The sequence below is a fragment of the Lissotriton vulgaris genome, chromosome 6 (genome assembly GCF_964263255.1).
Source record: "Lissotriton vulgaris chromosome 6, aLisVul1.2, whole genome shotgun sequence".
NCBI classification, from domain to species: Eukaryota; Metazoa; Chordata; class Amphibia; order Caudata; family Salamandridae; genus Lissotriton; species Lissotriton vulgaris.
In genome coordinates, this window is record NC_141694.1 from 84,553,820 (window position 1) to 84,571,562 (window position 17,743).

The 17,743-nt window shown below is 45.9% G+C and overlaps 1 protein-coding gene across 1 annotated transcript in view; it reads left to right on the forward strand.

The window, feature by feature from the left end:
* The first annotated feature begins 1,891 nt into the window (after positions 1 to 1,891).
* Positions 1,892 to 17,743, forward strand: part of LOC147706835 (uncharacterized) — a 392,919-nt gene continuing 377,067 nt past the window's right edge. The window contains exon 1 of the mRNA XM_086925976.1: positions 1,892 to 2,817. Coding sequence (XP_086782102.1) covers positions 2,017 to 2,817 — 801 coding nt within the window. The 5' untranslated portion in view covers positions 1,892 to 2,016. The remainder of the gene's footprint in view (positions 2,818 to 17,743) is intronic.

Consider the following 17,743-nt stretch of genomic DNA (forward strand, 5'->3'; position numbering starts at 1 on the left):
CGGACCCTTTCCAACGGAACCGAACCAGTGGACCAAGACTCCGGAACGACGACGTCGAAGAAGAAGTAGACGAACCGTGGTGTGAGGACTGGTGGAGTCCCCCGGAGGATGCTGGAGAGCGGCCGTGACTCTGGAGAGTTACGGCAGGGCCGGTGAGTGGGGTGTGACAAGGGACTGAGGGCGGAGTATGGAAACAGTGATGTTAAAACTGATTATTTGACGTAACAAATGCCTACTCAGTTATCCTGACATAACGTGGTAATTTCGTGGTGAAAGTGCTGTGTAATTTTGGTTGAACAGAGAGGTGATATTGAGAAAAGTATCAACACACTCTATACAGTTTCGTGATTGTTGACGGTTACGCATCCCAATAGGCTGTGGTGACCGAGGGTACCTGTTTAATTTCCTGAAGTAAAAAGAGGAACGCTATGCCTCAGTGTCGTTCCACCGTATCTTAGTTTAAACCTTGTTTTAGGTTCCCTTATTCCTTGGATTTTGTTTTTGTTTAAATCTACACGGAAAGTACTAGAGACAGGACACGTGGTGTGGTGACGGTATCCTACTAAACTAAAATATATAGAACAAGTAGTCTGACGGCCCCTTTCTTTTTCCGCTTCTTTTATGAGCCTCCGGGAAAACCCTGAAGACTCCGAAGACGAGGAGCCGGGAAACATCTATAACATCACCTCTCTACCAGCGGAAGAAACGGACGAGGACCTTCACAAGGATTCACGAACTTTTACACATCCATCTGTTATTAATAAACAACCAATTCGAAACTATCTTGTGCCTCCACGCCTGTTTATCCGTCCTGCGCTCCCACAACCCTCTGGCCCTTTTTTAAAATGGGGACGACCTCCGCCCCTTCCAGGATTCAGGGATAGGCGCGCCTTTGTCAATTGCAGTGAGGAGTGTATGAATAAACTTCCCCCATTGCGTAGGGTTAGATCTAAGAAGGTCCCCAGGGATACCATCCGGGTCAGCTGCTTTCTGGGGCACAATACAACTAATCGCATGTTCCACTTCCTTAGTTGTGAAAGGGAATAAGATGTTATCTCAAGGTTTTGCCAAAGGGATGGGAGGGGCAAAAGTGGAAGAGGTTCCTGATTGACATGAATAAAGGCCAGAAAAATGGTCAAACCAAGTCTGGCCAATTATATTACAGGTGAAGAGGTCACTGTCAGGCCTATTCCTTCCCCCAATGATGCTCCAAAAGCGACCTGCATCCCGCCCTGCCGCAGCCTCTCTAACTGTGTGCCAATAATACTGCAATATCATTGCTTCCTGCTGCACCTTCTTTATTTAATTAATCTAATGAAGCAAGATACTTCACATGTCGCACAGCTGCTTTGTTACTTTGCAGCATGGTTAAAAGTCAAACAAAAAAGGTATATTAAATTGCCAGCAAACATTGAAAACACCAGCAGGTGATCTATTGTAGATCTCTCATAGGCGAGACCTATTGGCTTTGCCAACTCTTGTTTTCCAATTGCAGTATCACGCTCGACTTTTTCTGAAGACCCTAATGACTGACTCCTGGGTCCATCTCCGCCCACGTCATTCTCACGAAGCTCACTCCTATTGGATAGACCTGAGACAACCACGAATCGCAGCTCAGTTGCTAGGGTCGCGCTACTAGTTTATGGCAACCAGGTCATGTTATCAGTAGGCAGTAAGGCGATATAGGCGGGCCTCATCTAAAGCCTCGGCCACCTATAAGGTCAGGAGAAAAACGTCGATGCATGACGTCTAAAGTACGCCATGCTTTGCCAGCACCGAGAACAGCAGGGATAAACTTTCGATTTACTTGAGTCTCGCACATGCGCGGTTTGAATTGTTTTTACGACAGCGCCCGCTCCGAAGCGCTCGTGCTCACTGCGCGTGTACGTCATGCGCAGAGAGCTCGCGCTTGGGAGGCTGGGTTCGAGCGTCCTGTCAGGCGCTCGCGAACGTAGGACGTAACGGCCGCGGAGCGCACCTGAGGCCGGATCGGCTCTGTCAGCAGCCTCCGTCGCAATGGAGGCCGGCGAGCCAGTCCTGCTGAAGAAGCCGGGACTCCTGCCGACTCCACCGTGGCCCGGGAAGCCCGGAGACGGGCCAGCCAGACGCCCGCCCCTGCTGCCAGTTCCGTCCCATCCTCAGTACCTGCCCTCACACCCACCTGCTCGCCGGGCCCTGTCTCCTCCACGCCGCTCTTTGCTGCCCACCCCCGTCTCCCCACCCCAGGGCTGCCGAGGTCAGTCCCCTCCGCGTCGCTCTCTGTTGCCCACCCCCACCTCTCCACCGCCTGCGGAGCGCAGGCCGTTAACTCCGCCTGGGGGTTACAGGTTGCCCTCCCCGCCCCGTGGCTATCGCCCCGTCAGCCCCTCCGGTACTTTCAGGTCCCAGTCTCCTCCCGGCACCTATGTACCTCCGACTCCTGCGAGGGTACCCAGACCCGGGTCCCCTTCTGGTGGTTTCCGACCCTCGAGCCCTCATGGAGACTATCGACTCAATTCCCCTCCACGCAGACCCCTTTCGCCTGGGGGCCGTAGACCTTCGTCTCCTCCCCGGCGACCTTTCTCCCCTGGATCCCGCAGGCCCCTCTCTCCTCCTCATAGACTCCCGTCTCCCCAGTATCGCAACTTGTCCCCACCTCCGGGTTACTCGCCGCCTGGGCAGTATGGTGCTTCCCGCAGGTCTCCCTCACCGGGCTCTCTTAAGCCCAAGACCCCCAGGCATTACGGCTCATCTCGCAGGTCTCCCTCCCCGCGCTCCCGAAGGTACCCTTCGCCCCCTTCAGCCAGATACCACCGAGAGCCGGAGAGCAGTAGACGGGTGAGTGCACTCTTGTGCCCGAGGGGGGAAAGTCACGAATCCGCAGATAAGAGAGAGGCGGTAGCAAACGGCGAATCGGGTGTATATGTCGCCAGCTTGGCGCAAGGACAACAGAGATCATTAAAGGCGAACGATTTATAGTCCTTAGTAAATATTAAGATTGGTACGTGTGGCTTAGCAACAGGCGTTACCTAGCAAACCAGCATTGCTGAATGCACTTGGTTTCGCCTATGGTGTTAATAAGAGGCATGGGAGCAGTGCACGAGTGCAGGGAGAATGTGGTCTGTGCAGAGTGAGCGGTGCATGAATGAAGGTTGATAAGTGTCTGAATGCAGAGTGAAAGTTCCTTAACTTGGTTAAAATCTAATTAAAATAATGTATAATTGTTTTCTCCAATTAACCATATCTGGGAACCCTTACTTGTTGTCATGCATTGATTCAATGTTTAAATGGAGATAACACTCAAACATACTGTCTGCCACACGTAGAAAAGACCTTAGACCATTAATTCTAAAGTTTACAAGCTTAATTTAGCTTTTACAAAAAGATTCAAAATCAATTCTACTTGTCTTTATCCTAAAAGAGATTCACACATGGCTTAATGATCGCAGCCCAGACATTAAATTCAGTCTAGCGCACAGCAACCAAATCCTTCCATTTTTGGATGTCAGTGTTATAATATCACACAGTGGTCTGTGTGAGAAGTTAGCCTGGCATATGATGTCTACTAGTTCGAGTGGGCACCTTGCAGCAGTCTAATAGATTCTTATTGATGGTGGTTGTAGAGTCAACCTTATAGAAAGCTATCTTAGTGGTAGCATGGACCAGCAGTCCTCCAACTAAGACTTAAGAGAGCGCAAGTTGTTTTACCAATTATAATCCCTTGAGTACCAAATGAAAGGACACCACACAAGGTGTTTATCAAATATATATGTATTTTTTCTAAACACAACCCCTCTGCTGATGTAGGTTACCATTGACTTTCTATGGGAAACTAACAAGTTATAATTTTACAGTTTAAGGATACTTCCGGATGGACTACGATGAAACCCTTCAAGACTTAGACGCTAGGAGGGCCAATACCCTTGAGACTACCAGAGCACTTGTGTTACCTCACCCACAAAAGCCAGGTGCATAGGTGTCTTTTGATGTCTGGTTTCGTCGTCTATTTCAATGGAGAGCCTCAAAGAAGTGTTGCAGGCGACCAAAGGAAAAGTGTCCGGGTGGATCGAGAACCTGAAAGCAGAAGGGACAGATTCTGGGTCACTTGCCAGTGACCAGGATGGAACCAGGCGATGTCGGGTGATTTCAGGTGAAAAGGTGAAGTTTGTCTATTCAGCCACGAGGACCAGGAGGCGTCTGACGACCAGGAGCTGGATTCGAGCTGTCCCACTGGGGATCTAGTTGACTGGGGTGTTGGTATCCGGATTGGACCCAACAAGCCTTGGCAAACGCAACCCACGCAGGATGTCTAGATTGGCTTTGGTGCAAACCAGCAAGGTCTGTGGCGCTACTCCTTTGTAGGGAAGCTGGAGCAAGCCTGGAGCAACCAGGAAAGCAAGTTAGATTCAAAATGGAGTCTTACAGGGGCTCACTAGCCAACGGACTAGGAACCAGGAAGACGCGTTGAGCTGAAATGCAAAAGCGGGGCCCACGGGACGCTCGTGGAGTGGGGGAGCTTCGGTGCAAATGGTGCTCGGGTCTGGGGCTTCAAGCACCCCAATGCACAACTTTGAGTTACCTCGTGAAGTGAGTGCAGCTTGCAAAATGCAGGATGTCTAGGAGTTCCGGTCCCACGTCTCTTGTATCCGCCACAAGTCTTAGCTTTGCTGTGAGCGAAGGTCGGGGTCAGAGATGTCGGGAAGTCTGGGTCCTGTGTCGCAGATTCTTTGGGAGCCTTGAAAATGCAGACCGGCAAAGTTGCTGTTGGTGCCTGTTTTGAACAGGGTGGTCACTCCTTGACCACAAGAGAGATGTCTTCTGTCTTCCAGTCGAAATGGAATGTCGAAGGTCCAGGATGTATGTTTCAGAGTTTTGTCCAGGGTAATCTAAAGTCCTAGGGACTGGGTTCCTATACTTATACTAAGTTTAGGGGCTGGACTATCTTTAAAGTCCCTTTTATGAGTGGACCTGAGAAGGGGGTGGTTGCACCCCTTTTCCTTTGTCCAGTTTCACGCCAGAGCTGGGGCAGAGTGCCCCAGCAACCGGTTTGAACTGAGAAATGCATGGAGCACCTACTGTGCCCCAGGCATGTCTGGAAAGCATTCACTGAATGCCCCAATACACAAAAGCCTGTCTCGGGTGGTACCAGCACCTCCTTGAACAGGAAACCTATTGTCCTGGCCTCCCCAGCAAGAGTTTCGTCCAGCAACAGGAGGTCAGACTCGTGTCTGTGGCAGCAGCATCCATTTTTGGATGCTGAGGCTCTGTTTAACTTTAACCGCGTAAACCAGTAACTACATGTCTTCTCCCTCTAGAAGGGTGGAATGCTACCCCCACAGCCAGGACTGGCGAGGGAGAGGGGGTAGTATTCCAAAGTGTTTGACACCTTACACGACATGTTTTTATAAAGCCAAACCAAAGTTGGCATTAACCGTGAGGATTATAATGCACTTAAGAGTATATGGTATGGCTATATCATAGAACAGCTATAAGGAGATGGTTCTGAAAGCTGCAGAGGGTCTCAGCTCATGCTAGGGCACCCTCTCACATAAAACCAAGCACTCTACCCCCAGGATTGTCGAGATCTGCCTTAGGAGTGGCTTATAGGTGTGTATGTGTCTATAGGTATATATAGATATACTATATCTAAGTAAGGGATGATTACACCACCTTCCCCAGACTGTCAAAAGACCTGTGGTGTCAGTTTGGAAGGCAAACCAGGGGTGGCACAATATATGCTGCAGCCCCCAGTAGGCCAAGGGTGCACCTATGCCCTGGGTACCTAGGGTACACAATACAGGGGCTTACAAGGGTGACTCAGTAAAAAGACTTTACTTATGCTCATGTTGACAAGCTCTAAATTAGTAAATGAAATTAGGATTCATTGGTGAAGAGTGACACTTTTCCTTTGGTCGCCTGCAACACTTCTTTGAGGCTCTCCATTGAAATAGACGACGAAACCAGACATGGCAGCATAGCACACACAGGATAAACATAGCACAGCAGGTGTTGCGACCGAGGAACTACCTGCTGCATAAACCCACGAGGAGACACTGCTATCGTAGGGTGAGACAGCATGTTCTGTTGGTGTCAGCTGCTGCGTTGGCTGAGATGATAACAGTGCCCAGACAGTGCACGCGTGCTGGTTTAAGTTGTTTTGCATTCTAGTGTTCATTTTAGAAAATTCTATGGGTTTTTAATTTGATGGAAACAAACATGCACATAGTTTAATATCCAATATCCTACATGCCTTTCTTTTCAAGCAGCTGTCAGCAGCTCTGCAGACTCTTGCTTGAACAGAGAAGAAGCACACACGAGGATAAACTTTCACACGGCTGCAGAGAGTTGCAATCGGGCAATGTGTGGGGTGACCACTCAAGACTCACGCTGGAGGGCCCCGGGCACTGCCATGTCTCCTGCGCTGTGAAAGCCATGAATCAAACGACTACCTCAGCAGATTCTGGGACAGGGCCGGAAGCGCCGGAAACTCTACTGAGAAGTAGCAGAGGTAGGCCAGACTGCATAATTAGCATTTTGTTTTGAGCTGCGTGTTCAGTTAACACGTACTTGCCCAAACAGCCTGTACTAGGTAGCAAACCTAATCAGTTTATGTAATTTTTAAAATACAGACTCTCATCATATATGCTTCCACCACTGAGCGAGTTCGGTCCCTCTGTCCCTAGGTCCCAGCGGTGAGTGCCGCACCGTCACCGAGGCCTCTCGCGCGCCATGCTGATCACTTTTTTTGTGGACAAGGTGCACTCACTAATCACACTCTACGTGCGCAGGGACTCGTAGTACAAATTAAATCTATTAGCAAGTTCACATTACCTAAGAGGTGCAGGAACAGCAGGCCAGGAGCCATTTATTATTTCTTTTCACACGTTCCCTTTAGTAAACAAAATGCTCGCCTTTTGCTGCTATTCGAGTGACCTCAGGGGCAAGAAGCGAAAGCAGAGAGGCGTCAGAAGTTAGTGCGTGGGGGAAGGTCAGCATCGGATTGGTAACGCGGGCATTCAGGCAATGCCAGAGGGGCTGGTGTCCAGTTCCAGCTGTGAGCTGCTATTTTGAGCAGTCTGGGGGGCCATTAGGGCGCTGTCTCTATTGTTCGATCAGCCAGCGGCCCAGTGGGTGTCTGAGTGGCTTTTCTAGGGGCAGATGGGCCCTAGTTACCTACGTTTTGCAACAGGCAGAGGTGTCACTCTCTTTGTCTCACTAGCCGGCCCATTAATGTGTGCATATACTGAGCGGGGGTAGGGGGCCTGAGTAGAACTGGCCTCACTTGTTTTTTTTATAAGATTACGCCAAAGCAGTGATGTGACTGAGGAGTGATTATGCAAATGTAAGGCCGTTTTTTTTTTTTTGGCGTGGCCGGGTCGATTTTCAATCCTAATCCAGCCCTGTGGATGGTGCCTGTTTCAGAAGGCTAATCAGCTTTTTTTAGGCAGTAGGAGGTACGTTATTACAGCCGGGGAGAACTATCATTTTCAGCCTTTGGATCGTGGGAAGAAACTGCTCCAATGGGTGCTCTCTGGCAATCCCAGTGAAGCGGAATGTGCATCTTAATAGACATGTGCCGATGAGGAATTTATTTTACGACGTAGACCCGGCCCTGAGAAATAAGTGCCGGTGCTAAGCACCTGAAAGAAAGGCCCAAATTAACACTATCAATGCTACAGCAATTCATCCTCTATGCTGATGATCTATGAATCCCATTGTTGAGCACACAAGCAGTGTACTGCATGACGAGCTGAGCTCGTCATGAGCATGGAAGGGGTTAAGCACTGCTTACTGCCCCAATGGCTTAACACTTTACAGCCTCAAAACATACATTTGATGATTTTACCTGAACAGTGATGTCTCTCATACCTAAGAATCATCAAAGAGGAGGCGACCCTGAAACACTATTGGCCCATAAAGGGGCTTTCTTAATCATGAAATTTGACACGGCTCTGCATGGCCTGAGTGAGCTCTCTGAAATTGCAAAATTATATACTTGTATGTACCTTCAGTTTATATGCACTACATGCCCCACAATGCCTTTAGGCACATGACCTTCTAGTTCCTCTGCCAGGGTGTTTAATTAGCCATGATTGAGATCGCCTTGGCACTGAATGAGTTCTTTGGAATGACAAAATTATAGACTTGCATACAAAGTCTTCCAATGAAATATGCACTACAGCCCCCGCAATGCACTGTGGCGCATGACCTTGTAGTTCCTCTTCCGGGTTATTTAATTAGTCATTATTGAGGCTGGCTCGGCGCTGCTTCTATTAAACAGACAAGTGCGATGGAGTGACAAGCCCCTTCACGTTCTAATAACGGAGGCAAGTTGTTCTCTGTTGTATTTCAGTTTACGGAGTTTCAGCAGGCTGATGGAAACAGTGTAACCTAGTGTACACTTTGTTGTTTGCCGTGAATCGAAATGATTTCTGACATGTAGACTCGACCAAGTTGCAGCCATGATTTTTGACGGCATTCTGCCGGCGTAAAGGTAACTTTTGAACCCAGGCTTGGGTCACTTTGGCGTTTTGCTCAGGCGCTCGAGCTTCACACATCAGAGTCTTTATAACTCTTTCATTCGTTGGTTTTAGGAATTGGATCTATACCAGACCAACTCATAGAGATTTAACACGCCTGATTACTTCGAGGTAGGAACATTCATTCCTCTGTTTTAACACACCAGTTTATGGTGACGAATCTTCTTGATTATACTCTAATAAAATGTCCCGATTGTTTAATCTCTGTAGCCTCACCCCCAGAAGAGTAGAAGTATTGTCTTCTGCTAACAGCTTTCCCAGTTTCATTCCACGCTGCTAATTAAGGTACAGAAACCCACTGATAGACCCTGAATTACTGTAGATATATGGTGGGGCAGGTTTTAGAGCCCAAAACGGGTCATTGCCTATTGTCGAATAGAAATAATAAGGAGATGTTGTTTGGATAACAAGGATTTGTTTCCAAAGGATTAGTCTAATTAAATAAGACTACTGACCATAAAATAAAGTGTTAAACCATCTATACGGACAGATAATCCATTACTGACAATAGGTTCAAAAGACTGTTTTTGTATATTTGTATGTTTGATGAAGAATGAATGAATGGATTGGCCAGATTGTGGGCTGGATGTGTTGTAAAACTCTAAATGTACTGTATATTGAAGTTATTTTTGTATCGCATTGCATTGTTTTATATCCGTTTGTACATGCATAAAAAGTTAATGATATATGTATAAGCTATAATGTTCTACTAGTGTAAAAATGAATCAATAAACTAGTGACATAAATCACAAATGGACAGTTATGTTTTATTCATAAAGGTCAGGTCAAATATTTCAAAGTAGTGTCCAGTATTGGCAGTTGTGGTGTTCTATTGGGCTTGGGTCAGAGCCACGACCCTGTGTTGTTCTTCTTTGCTCTTGAAGTGACAGCAGGAGTGCTGACACGCTCGAAAGAAGTTCCAGCAAGATGGATTAAAACAGTACTTGGGCCACAGGAAACAAGAGAAGCAAAGGAGGAGGTACATGAAACAGTATTCTGGAGCCAATAGAAAGAGAGGAAAGTTAAGTGGCCAGTTCAGAAACCAATAAAAAGCAAGGAGGTGGGATGTGAGCCCCTTTTAAGATATCTATAGAATGCAATAGATTTCTCAAGCACAGCGCAAGTGCTGTGCAGGCGAAACCTAAAAAGGTTTACAGTGGAAACAATACGTGTGGGGAGACTAGACACTAGTCACAAAAGTCATCCGAAGCGGTGGGTGAGGGACTTCTAGTGTGTAACACATAAAAGCACTTTGGGGGGTGGGATGGAGGAAGTAAGGAAGAGAAGATGCCTTCCAGGTTAGTCTGAAGATGAGTAAAAGAAAGGAATAGTAGTAAATGATCTCATACATAATATCTTTGGAGCGTGAAGAAATTTCCATATTCTGATGGCGAGACCTGAGAGATGTTCCTTAATGCAACATTTTTTTATGTAGGTGCCTCAAGGAGAAGGAATTCTGGATTGCACAGCCTTCATTAAAGATATTCACTTTCTTATAATTAGCTGGGAATAGAAGTGTGTAGGGCCTTGTGGGTGATGGAGGCTGTCTTAAGGTGTGCTCTTGCTTCATTGGAGAGCCATTGTAGGGTGACATGGGCAGGGGATGATACATAGACACTAATTTCACATCCAGAAACAAAGGGAGTGGCCACATGCAGCACTGCTCTAAGAGTAAAGAGGGAGCTTTTGGAAGGTTAGTGAGGAGAGTTCCCATAGTCCAGCCTAGAAGGGATAATTATTTGAACAATGGACTTTAGGTATAGGTTTAGCTGCCTTATTCCTTTATGAAGCCTTGGTTGGTAACTTGAACTTTTGTCCATGACACAATTTCGACCTTGTAGATTATCATCCAGTCAGTTTACAACTCAGAAGAGTACAACATCAATCCACAATTGCACTTGCAAATTAGAACCTATTAGCAGGAATTTTGTTTTGGGAGGAATACGTTTTAGTTTATGATGCACAGCTTTGGCAAAAAAAAAGAAAAATGGCATGATGCATGTGCACGTCACAGTGCATGTGTGCGCCTATAGAATGATGCAATATATATTCCTAAGGCTAAACCCTTTATGGCCAATAACTGAACCAGAATACTACATAAAATGATGCACGTGCAACTATACTGGTTAAAAAAATAAAATATTTACATATCCAAGATAGCAGTCTCCACACGGAGTAGAAAATCAAAAAAATCTGCTTGTGTGACAGTGCTTTTCTGAAAGCTGAGTGGCCTAGTAGCTGCTTCTCTTATCCCAGTGGTAATTCCTCGTTCTTTGTCCTCCAGACAGTGCTGCAGCTGCTTCTCTGCTCCCAGTGGTAATTCCTTATTCTTATTCCTCTAGAGTGTCTCTGTTCATACATCCACTACAAACCAAAACACATAGGTAACAAGCATTGGAATAGCCAATAGGTCTCGCTTTTGGGACCTTATAAGTATTTAGTTTTGCAGCACAATATCCCTGGTGCAGCAACATCACCTGTTGCATGGCTAAACCTTGCACCTTATAAGTGTTTAGCCATTTAACAGTTGATGTTGTTGAACCAAGGATATTGTGCTAAAGTTATCCAGCACAATATCCTTGGTGCAACAACATAAAGTGTTGCATGGCTAAACACTTATAAGGTCACAAAGGCGAGACCTATTGGCTATGCCAATGCCTGTTTTTTCAGTTTTGTGTGTCTTACTGGCTCTAGTTTGTCACTGTTTGAGTTTGTTCCCCCTTCCTATGTGTCTCTTCGCATTTCTAGTGCTAGGATACCTGCGGATGACCGTTTCCTCTCTACAAACAAATACATTTAAAAATGAATTAACAAATAAATAGAAGTACTGCATTCCTGCTGAATAGTGCTGTTATTTTACTGTTGGAAATAAAAGTAGTGTAGGTGCTAAGTACCGGACAGCCCTTGCCCATTTAAATGACCACTTACACTAATTATCTATAGTATTCTGAGTTTTCAAAATTAACTTTCTGCTCGATATCGCATGCTTGAAATCGTTGACTTACAACTTTTTCTTTGAAACTGTTAGTTAAAGTCGGGAATCACAGAGAAATTACCTGGTTGGGTTCTTTGTATCAAGGAAACCATAAGGGCCTCGGCGTGACAGGGAAAGAGTGCTCAACTAAACAAGGAAGGCCGTTTCATAATACCATGACTTTGCGTCCTTGCTGCACTTGATAAGGAGCCCCGAGCCTGGTGGGGTGGATTAACAGGAAAACACAAACGCATGAAATAAATACAGCCATACTTTTTGTAGTGGAGGCAGGGACGTTTTAAAGATTTTGGGGGCCCTCTGCCAAATATATTTTGGGGGCCACTGTTCGGAACAGCTTTGATTTTATGATCCAGTTTCAGCTCTTACATTCCCTCTTTGCTGAAATCCTAAATGTGCTTACTCTGATATTTAGGAAAAGTTATGTGTGTTTTCAGTATTGTAACACAGCAGCATCTCACTAATATTACTATAAATATTGTCCGTAATACCCGCCCATTTCACATATGTGAGGTCCTGTATTGATCTAAAAGAAACGTTTTATGTGGATGTTGCAAGAAACAAACACATTTTGTCTGCCAAATGTCTGTAATAGACTCTAACCGATTAAAAATAAATGATAGAAAAACGCTCTTTACAATCTGTTGAAAACTTATTCCAGGTCATTAGGGCAAGACCTTCTGCAGAACAGAGCTGGCCCTGTCAGGACCCCTGAAAGGGTGAGGCCATGGGCCAGAGCCCACTTTGCCCATGCCTTAAAACGTCTGAGTGGAGGGTGGAAAGTGCATTACGAATCTGTGCAAAGAAGCTATGCTAGTCTCTGACGTCGATAGCCAAAGCACAGGCAAAATGAGAGAAGGATTTAGATCCTGGTTTTCTCATGAAGAATGGTCCACGGTGAGCGTCCACTCCAAATCAGTATCATGCAGTAAGCAGAATGAGTGATTAAAAAGTGTCACTCCTTTCAGCCTTCCTATATCATTGGATGAGTAGGTGGGTGAAGCGAAAATGTGCGTGAGGGTGGAAGAATACTAGTGGCATCACAGATGTTTGCAGCTTCCCTCTTCATGGATTGGATGGATGTATGCATTGTGACGAACTCTGACCTTTATCTCTATAACTTTCGATAACTTCGAGCTATTTTTTTTTATTCCAAGGAGTGTTCCGAGTGTACGGTACACAATATTGTAATATAGGTTAGATTTTCATGTCATCATTGTTACATTTTAACAGACGCATGGCCTCTTAATATAGCAGTTAAACATAAAATTGCTCTCACAATGAGCACTGAGGACATCAATACCCCTTTGAGAAATAACATTTTCAAATATTCATAACTTAAACACCTTTCCAGCTCTACCTATTCCCTGGTCAGACCACTTTCCCATCAAATTCTTCTTTCAAATGTCAACTTCCAATAACTCTCCTACGGCTCAACCCCCCACGGTGAGAAAATGGAAAAAACTCTATCAATATTCTTAATACCCTACTAGAAGATACGACACCATGCACCAACTCAGGAGTACAAAATCTATCAGCCTCTATACAATCATGGCTCTTGACAGCCATTGACTCATGCCTCCCTAAGACCAAGCTAAAAGGCATAAACCAACGTCCACCCGCTCCATGGTTCAATGACTCCTTAAAGCTTGAAAAGACCAAATGTAAAAACGCTGAGCGTCAATGGAGAAAGTCCTACTCCATGGAAGCTAAAAATGAATATAAAAATCAATTAACACAATACCAAAAGCTGTGCAGTAGAGCGAAAGCCAATTTTGTCTGCACTAAAATTACTGCAGCCTTAAATCAATCTAAAACGCTCTTTAAAACAGTTAAAGAGCTAGCAGGCTCTAACACCTCACCAACTCCACCTGATTTAAATAAAACTCAATACAATCAACTTGCCGCATTTTTTGTCGACAAAGTTGATAAAATTTACCAGGCCATCAAACTAAATCAGAACAATCATGAGGAAGTTCATAGTGACGTAAATGATCCTAACAGACCATGCATTCAAGAGGCTACTTTAGTTACCCCATCTGATAAAACTCCCACCCCCTCACTAAGTACTTGGCCTATACTCAATGTTGAAACTGTCACCGAACTTCTAAGCACGATAAAATCAGGCTCACCAAATGACCCTCTACCTTGCCCCATCTTAAAATTACTTAGTAAAAAAGCTTTACCCACTTTTCTTGTTATAATTTGATCACACACGAACTTCTGAAATTCTGTATAGAACGATGGGAGTTAGTGGCCCGTGATCAATAGGATCCCTTACCAAGATGGCCGCACGTTACGCTGCGTTACGTCGGCGCATGGGCGTGGCCTCTGCTCCGGGCTACTTCCTTGTCCTCCCAACACCAACCGGGGAGGATCGTCGGAAGCGCCGGAGGGACTCGGCATCAGTAAGGCGGTATCTGTGAGTGAACGTGCTTATGGGATGGTTGCTGGGGTGCTGGCTGTTTGGATGCTTTTACAGGTTGTGCGTGTTGTGTTCGTTGGTGGCACTAAACGCGGTAATGCAGGAAACTTGTTAGGAGTTACAGCGCCACTGTCTTCAGAATATCAGGAGTGGTTACCCACATGAGATAACCGCTTTTCGGGACTGGGTTCTTGGACTAAAGAGCCAGCGAGAGGTGGAAATGGCATTTTTAATTATTGTAAACTCTTGTGGTGCCGCTACCTTCATATGAGGGGGTCGGGTCAGTCATTAGTGTATAATCAAGTCAGTACTATCTTTATGACGATTGCCCATGAGTATACAAACTGGTCAGTCCATAGACTTTCGTTCGTTTAACCCAATACAGGTGGCTCCTACCAGGACGAGTCACTGTGAGACACGTGATCACGTGACACAGTGTCAATTTGATGGTTGCCGGTACATAATGGCTGGGCATCCATAAGGTAAACAAAGAGCCTTTACTCTAACTTGTGCGTGTATTTTGGAACGTCCTAACTGCACTCTCTTGCCACAGAGGTGCAGCATGAACAGTACAATCACTGCTATGCTCTGGTTTTTATTTACACAGGTCTTTTGTTCAAATAAATCTTGACGTGAAGTTCTAGAATAGTGAACTCCTTTTGCGCCCTGATGAAGTTGCTGAATTTATAGCAACAAAACATGTTGGCTTGATAAAGAAGAGGATATGGTATGTATGTATGTATTGTACACTTACATAGCGCGGGCTGTCACCCAGAGGGTATGCTGGCGCTTTGACTCCACTAAACCAGATTCGCGGCCACCACATTATGCTGTTCTGGGAAAAAGGTAGGTTTTCAGACCTTTTTTTAAAGGATGGCAAATCCTTCATACTCCGCAAAGAGAGAGGGAGGGAGTTCCAGAGTTTGGAGGCTGAGTATTTAAAGGAACGGCCGCCCATTCGTGCTCTCCGAACTCTCGGAACCACCGTCAAACATGCCAAGGAAGAACGAAGCTGTCTTGCTGGATGGTACCACAAAAAAGTTTCTGCAACAAGACTGGTCCTTGGCCATGCAGAGCCTTAAAGGCCAGGCAGGCAGCTTTGAAGCAGATTCGTTGTTGGACAGGTAGCCAATGAAGATCTTTTAGTGCTAGGGAAGAGGAAGCGCCGCAAGGCCTAGATAAAGCAAGCTTCGCTGCCATGTTCTGAAAACGCTGCAGCCGACTAAGTAGAGTAGTAGGTCCGCCCAGGAGTAAGGCGTTGCAATAGTCAATCCTACTTAGGATAATGCTGCGCACCACCTCCGGCCTAGTTCGCGCAGAGAGAAGTGGGAGAATTTTTCGCAGAGTACGTAATAGCAGCATACAAGTGGAAATGGTCTTGTTGACAAATCCATCCATCTGCAGATTGGGGCTGAACGTCACTCCCAGATTGCGGGCTGAATCTGCTGCCACCACTGTGCTCATAGCGGATGATGGCCAAAAATCAGCTGGTAGAGGGCGTGGGGTACAATCAGATGAACAATATAGTACCTCCGTTTTTGAGCCATTAAACTGGAGAGAATTAGTTCTCAGCCAGTCGGCCGTAGCAGACATACCGAGTTGAAAAGTCTCTTTGGACACAGCATCTTCTCATTCAAGGGAAAAGATGAGCTGAGTATCATCAGCGTAATTAATCACTGAGATGCCAAAGGACTTAATAAGACTGATTAGTGGGCGAAGATACACGTTAAATAGGATTGGGCTGATCGCTGAGCCCTGGGGTACACCTTGCCCTACTCTCTTAATCCCAGACTTAAAAGGAGGTAATGCTACCACCTGATGTCTATTCTGTAGATAAGAGGCAAGCCAATCCAATGCCAATCCCGCTACCCCAATCTCCTCCAGCAGACTGATAAGGATGGGGTGGCTGACCATGTCAAAAGTGTCCGACATGTCGAGCAGCACTAAAAAGGCTCCACGACCGGCGTCGACCCTTGATCGTAAATCATCCAACACGACCGCCAGCGCTGACTCCGTACCGTGCGCTGGGCTGAAGCCAAATTGAGCCACATCCAGACCAATGTTCTTTTCCAGAAAGCTGGATAGAGACTGGGTCACCAATTTTTCCATGATTTTAACAGGAAAAGGGAGCAGCGATTATAGGCCGAAAATTTGCCGGGCAGGTTGGATCAAGTGTAGGTTTCTTCAAGAGTGGAGAAACCACTGCCAGCTTCCAGCACTCTGGCACTGTGGCAGTGCTAAAGGCCTGGAGGCAGATGCAGTAGAGAGGGCAAAAGCTCTTCCTGGAAACGTTTCCAATATTTATGGGGATGTGGGTCAAGGGGAGAGCCAGAGGATACCCCCGTTAGCAAGAGAGCAAAAATCCATTTTTAATGGAAGGTCTTGCAGCATCAGAAGGAATAAGACGGCCAGCAAGACTTCTCCAGGTTTTACTTACCTGTTTGTTTTGATTGTCTTGGGGTCTTACTATGTATATATGTTGTCACAGTATTGTCTGAATCCACTCACTGTGTGTGTTTTTTCCTTGTCACTATTCTCACTGTTCTCACTGTGTGTACTAGTAGATTTGTGTGCACGTTCCTTACTTCACGTAGAGAGAGTAACCGATGAGAAGTGGGTAGACCGGATATTGCTAAACCGGCAACCCACTCTGGTGTTACGACCGTGAGGTACTCTCTCTACTCCCCACAAGAAACTTTTTTGAACACAGGGGCCAATTGTACCTTCAATCATCGGGTACTTCAATGGGGGCCACATTTGCCCCGAGTCTGGCCTGCATTTATGTGGGCCAGTTCGAGGCGAATGTGGTCAACCATCCGTCCAATCCACACTTAGGCAATATTTCGTTATGGAAACGTTATATTGACGACGTCCTCTGTATCTGGTCAGGTACAGAGGACCATCTGAATTTGTTTCTACATTGGCTGAACCAGGCAGACACCAGTTTACGGTTCACCTGAACCATTAGTAACATATCTACAGTCTACCTGGATGTGGATATTGACGCAAAGGACCACAGACTCCTGACTAGTGTACATCACAAAGAAACTGATAGGAACTCCCTCCTACGTTATCATTTGTTCCATCCTAGGGCCCTCCGTGACAACCTTCCGGTTGGGCAGGTTTTGAGATACGGGCGTAATTGCTCTACCAGAGACGTTTTTTTGGATCAATCAGTTGAATTAGCCACCAAACTCCAACAAAGGGACTACCCAAAAAGAGTGATTAAACATGCACAGAAGAGGGCACTCAATACACCCCGAGAAGCACTACTGGAGCGTAATATGAAAGACAAGCACATTTGCCTCCCTATGGTCACGACGTTTGATCCACTCTCAACGAAGATCAGGCAAATCATTAGAAAACACTGGTCTATACTAGACACCAATACAGAGAAAATGCCGAACCCCCACGTTTTGCTTTTAACCCCTTTAGTGCTAAGGCAAAATTATTATTCTGCTTTAATTTCCATTGAAATCAATGAAAAGTGCATGACGAGTTACCCTTGTTATTAGCAGCCAAGAGGTTAAGAGAGCATCTAACTTGCGTGATAAGTTGGTACACACGCGTGCTCAGAGTACTTCCCAGTCCAGTACTGTCCCCACAGGACATTATCCATGTGGCAGTTGCTCAGTGTGCGGTTTAACATCGGCTACAAAAAGTGTCACACTGCGGGATGGTCGAACCTGGTCCCTAAACTGGTTCAGTAATTGCAACACATCCCATGTAATTTATAGACTCACATGTAGTTGTGGTCTACACTACATTGGACTTACCACCCGTAAAGTCAAAATCTGCATACAGGAA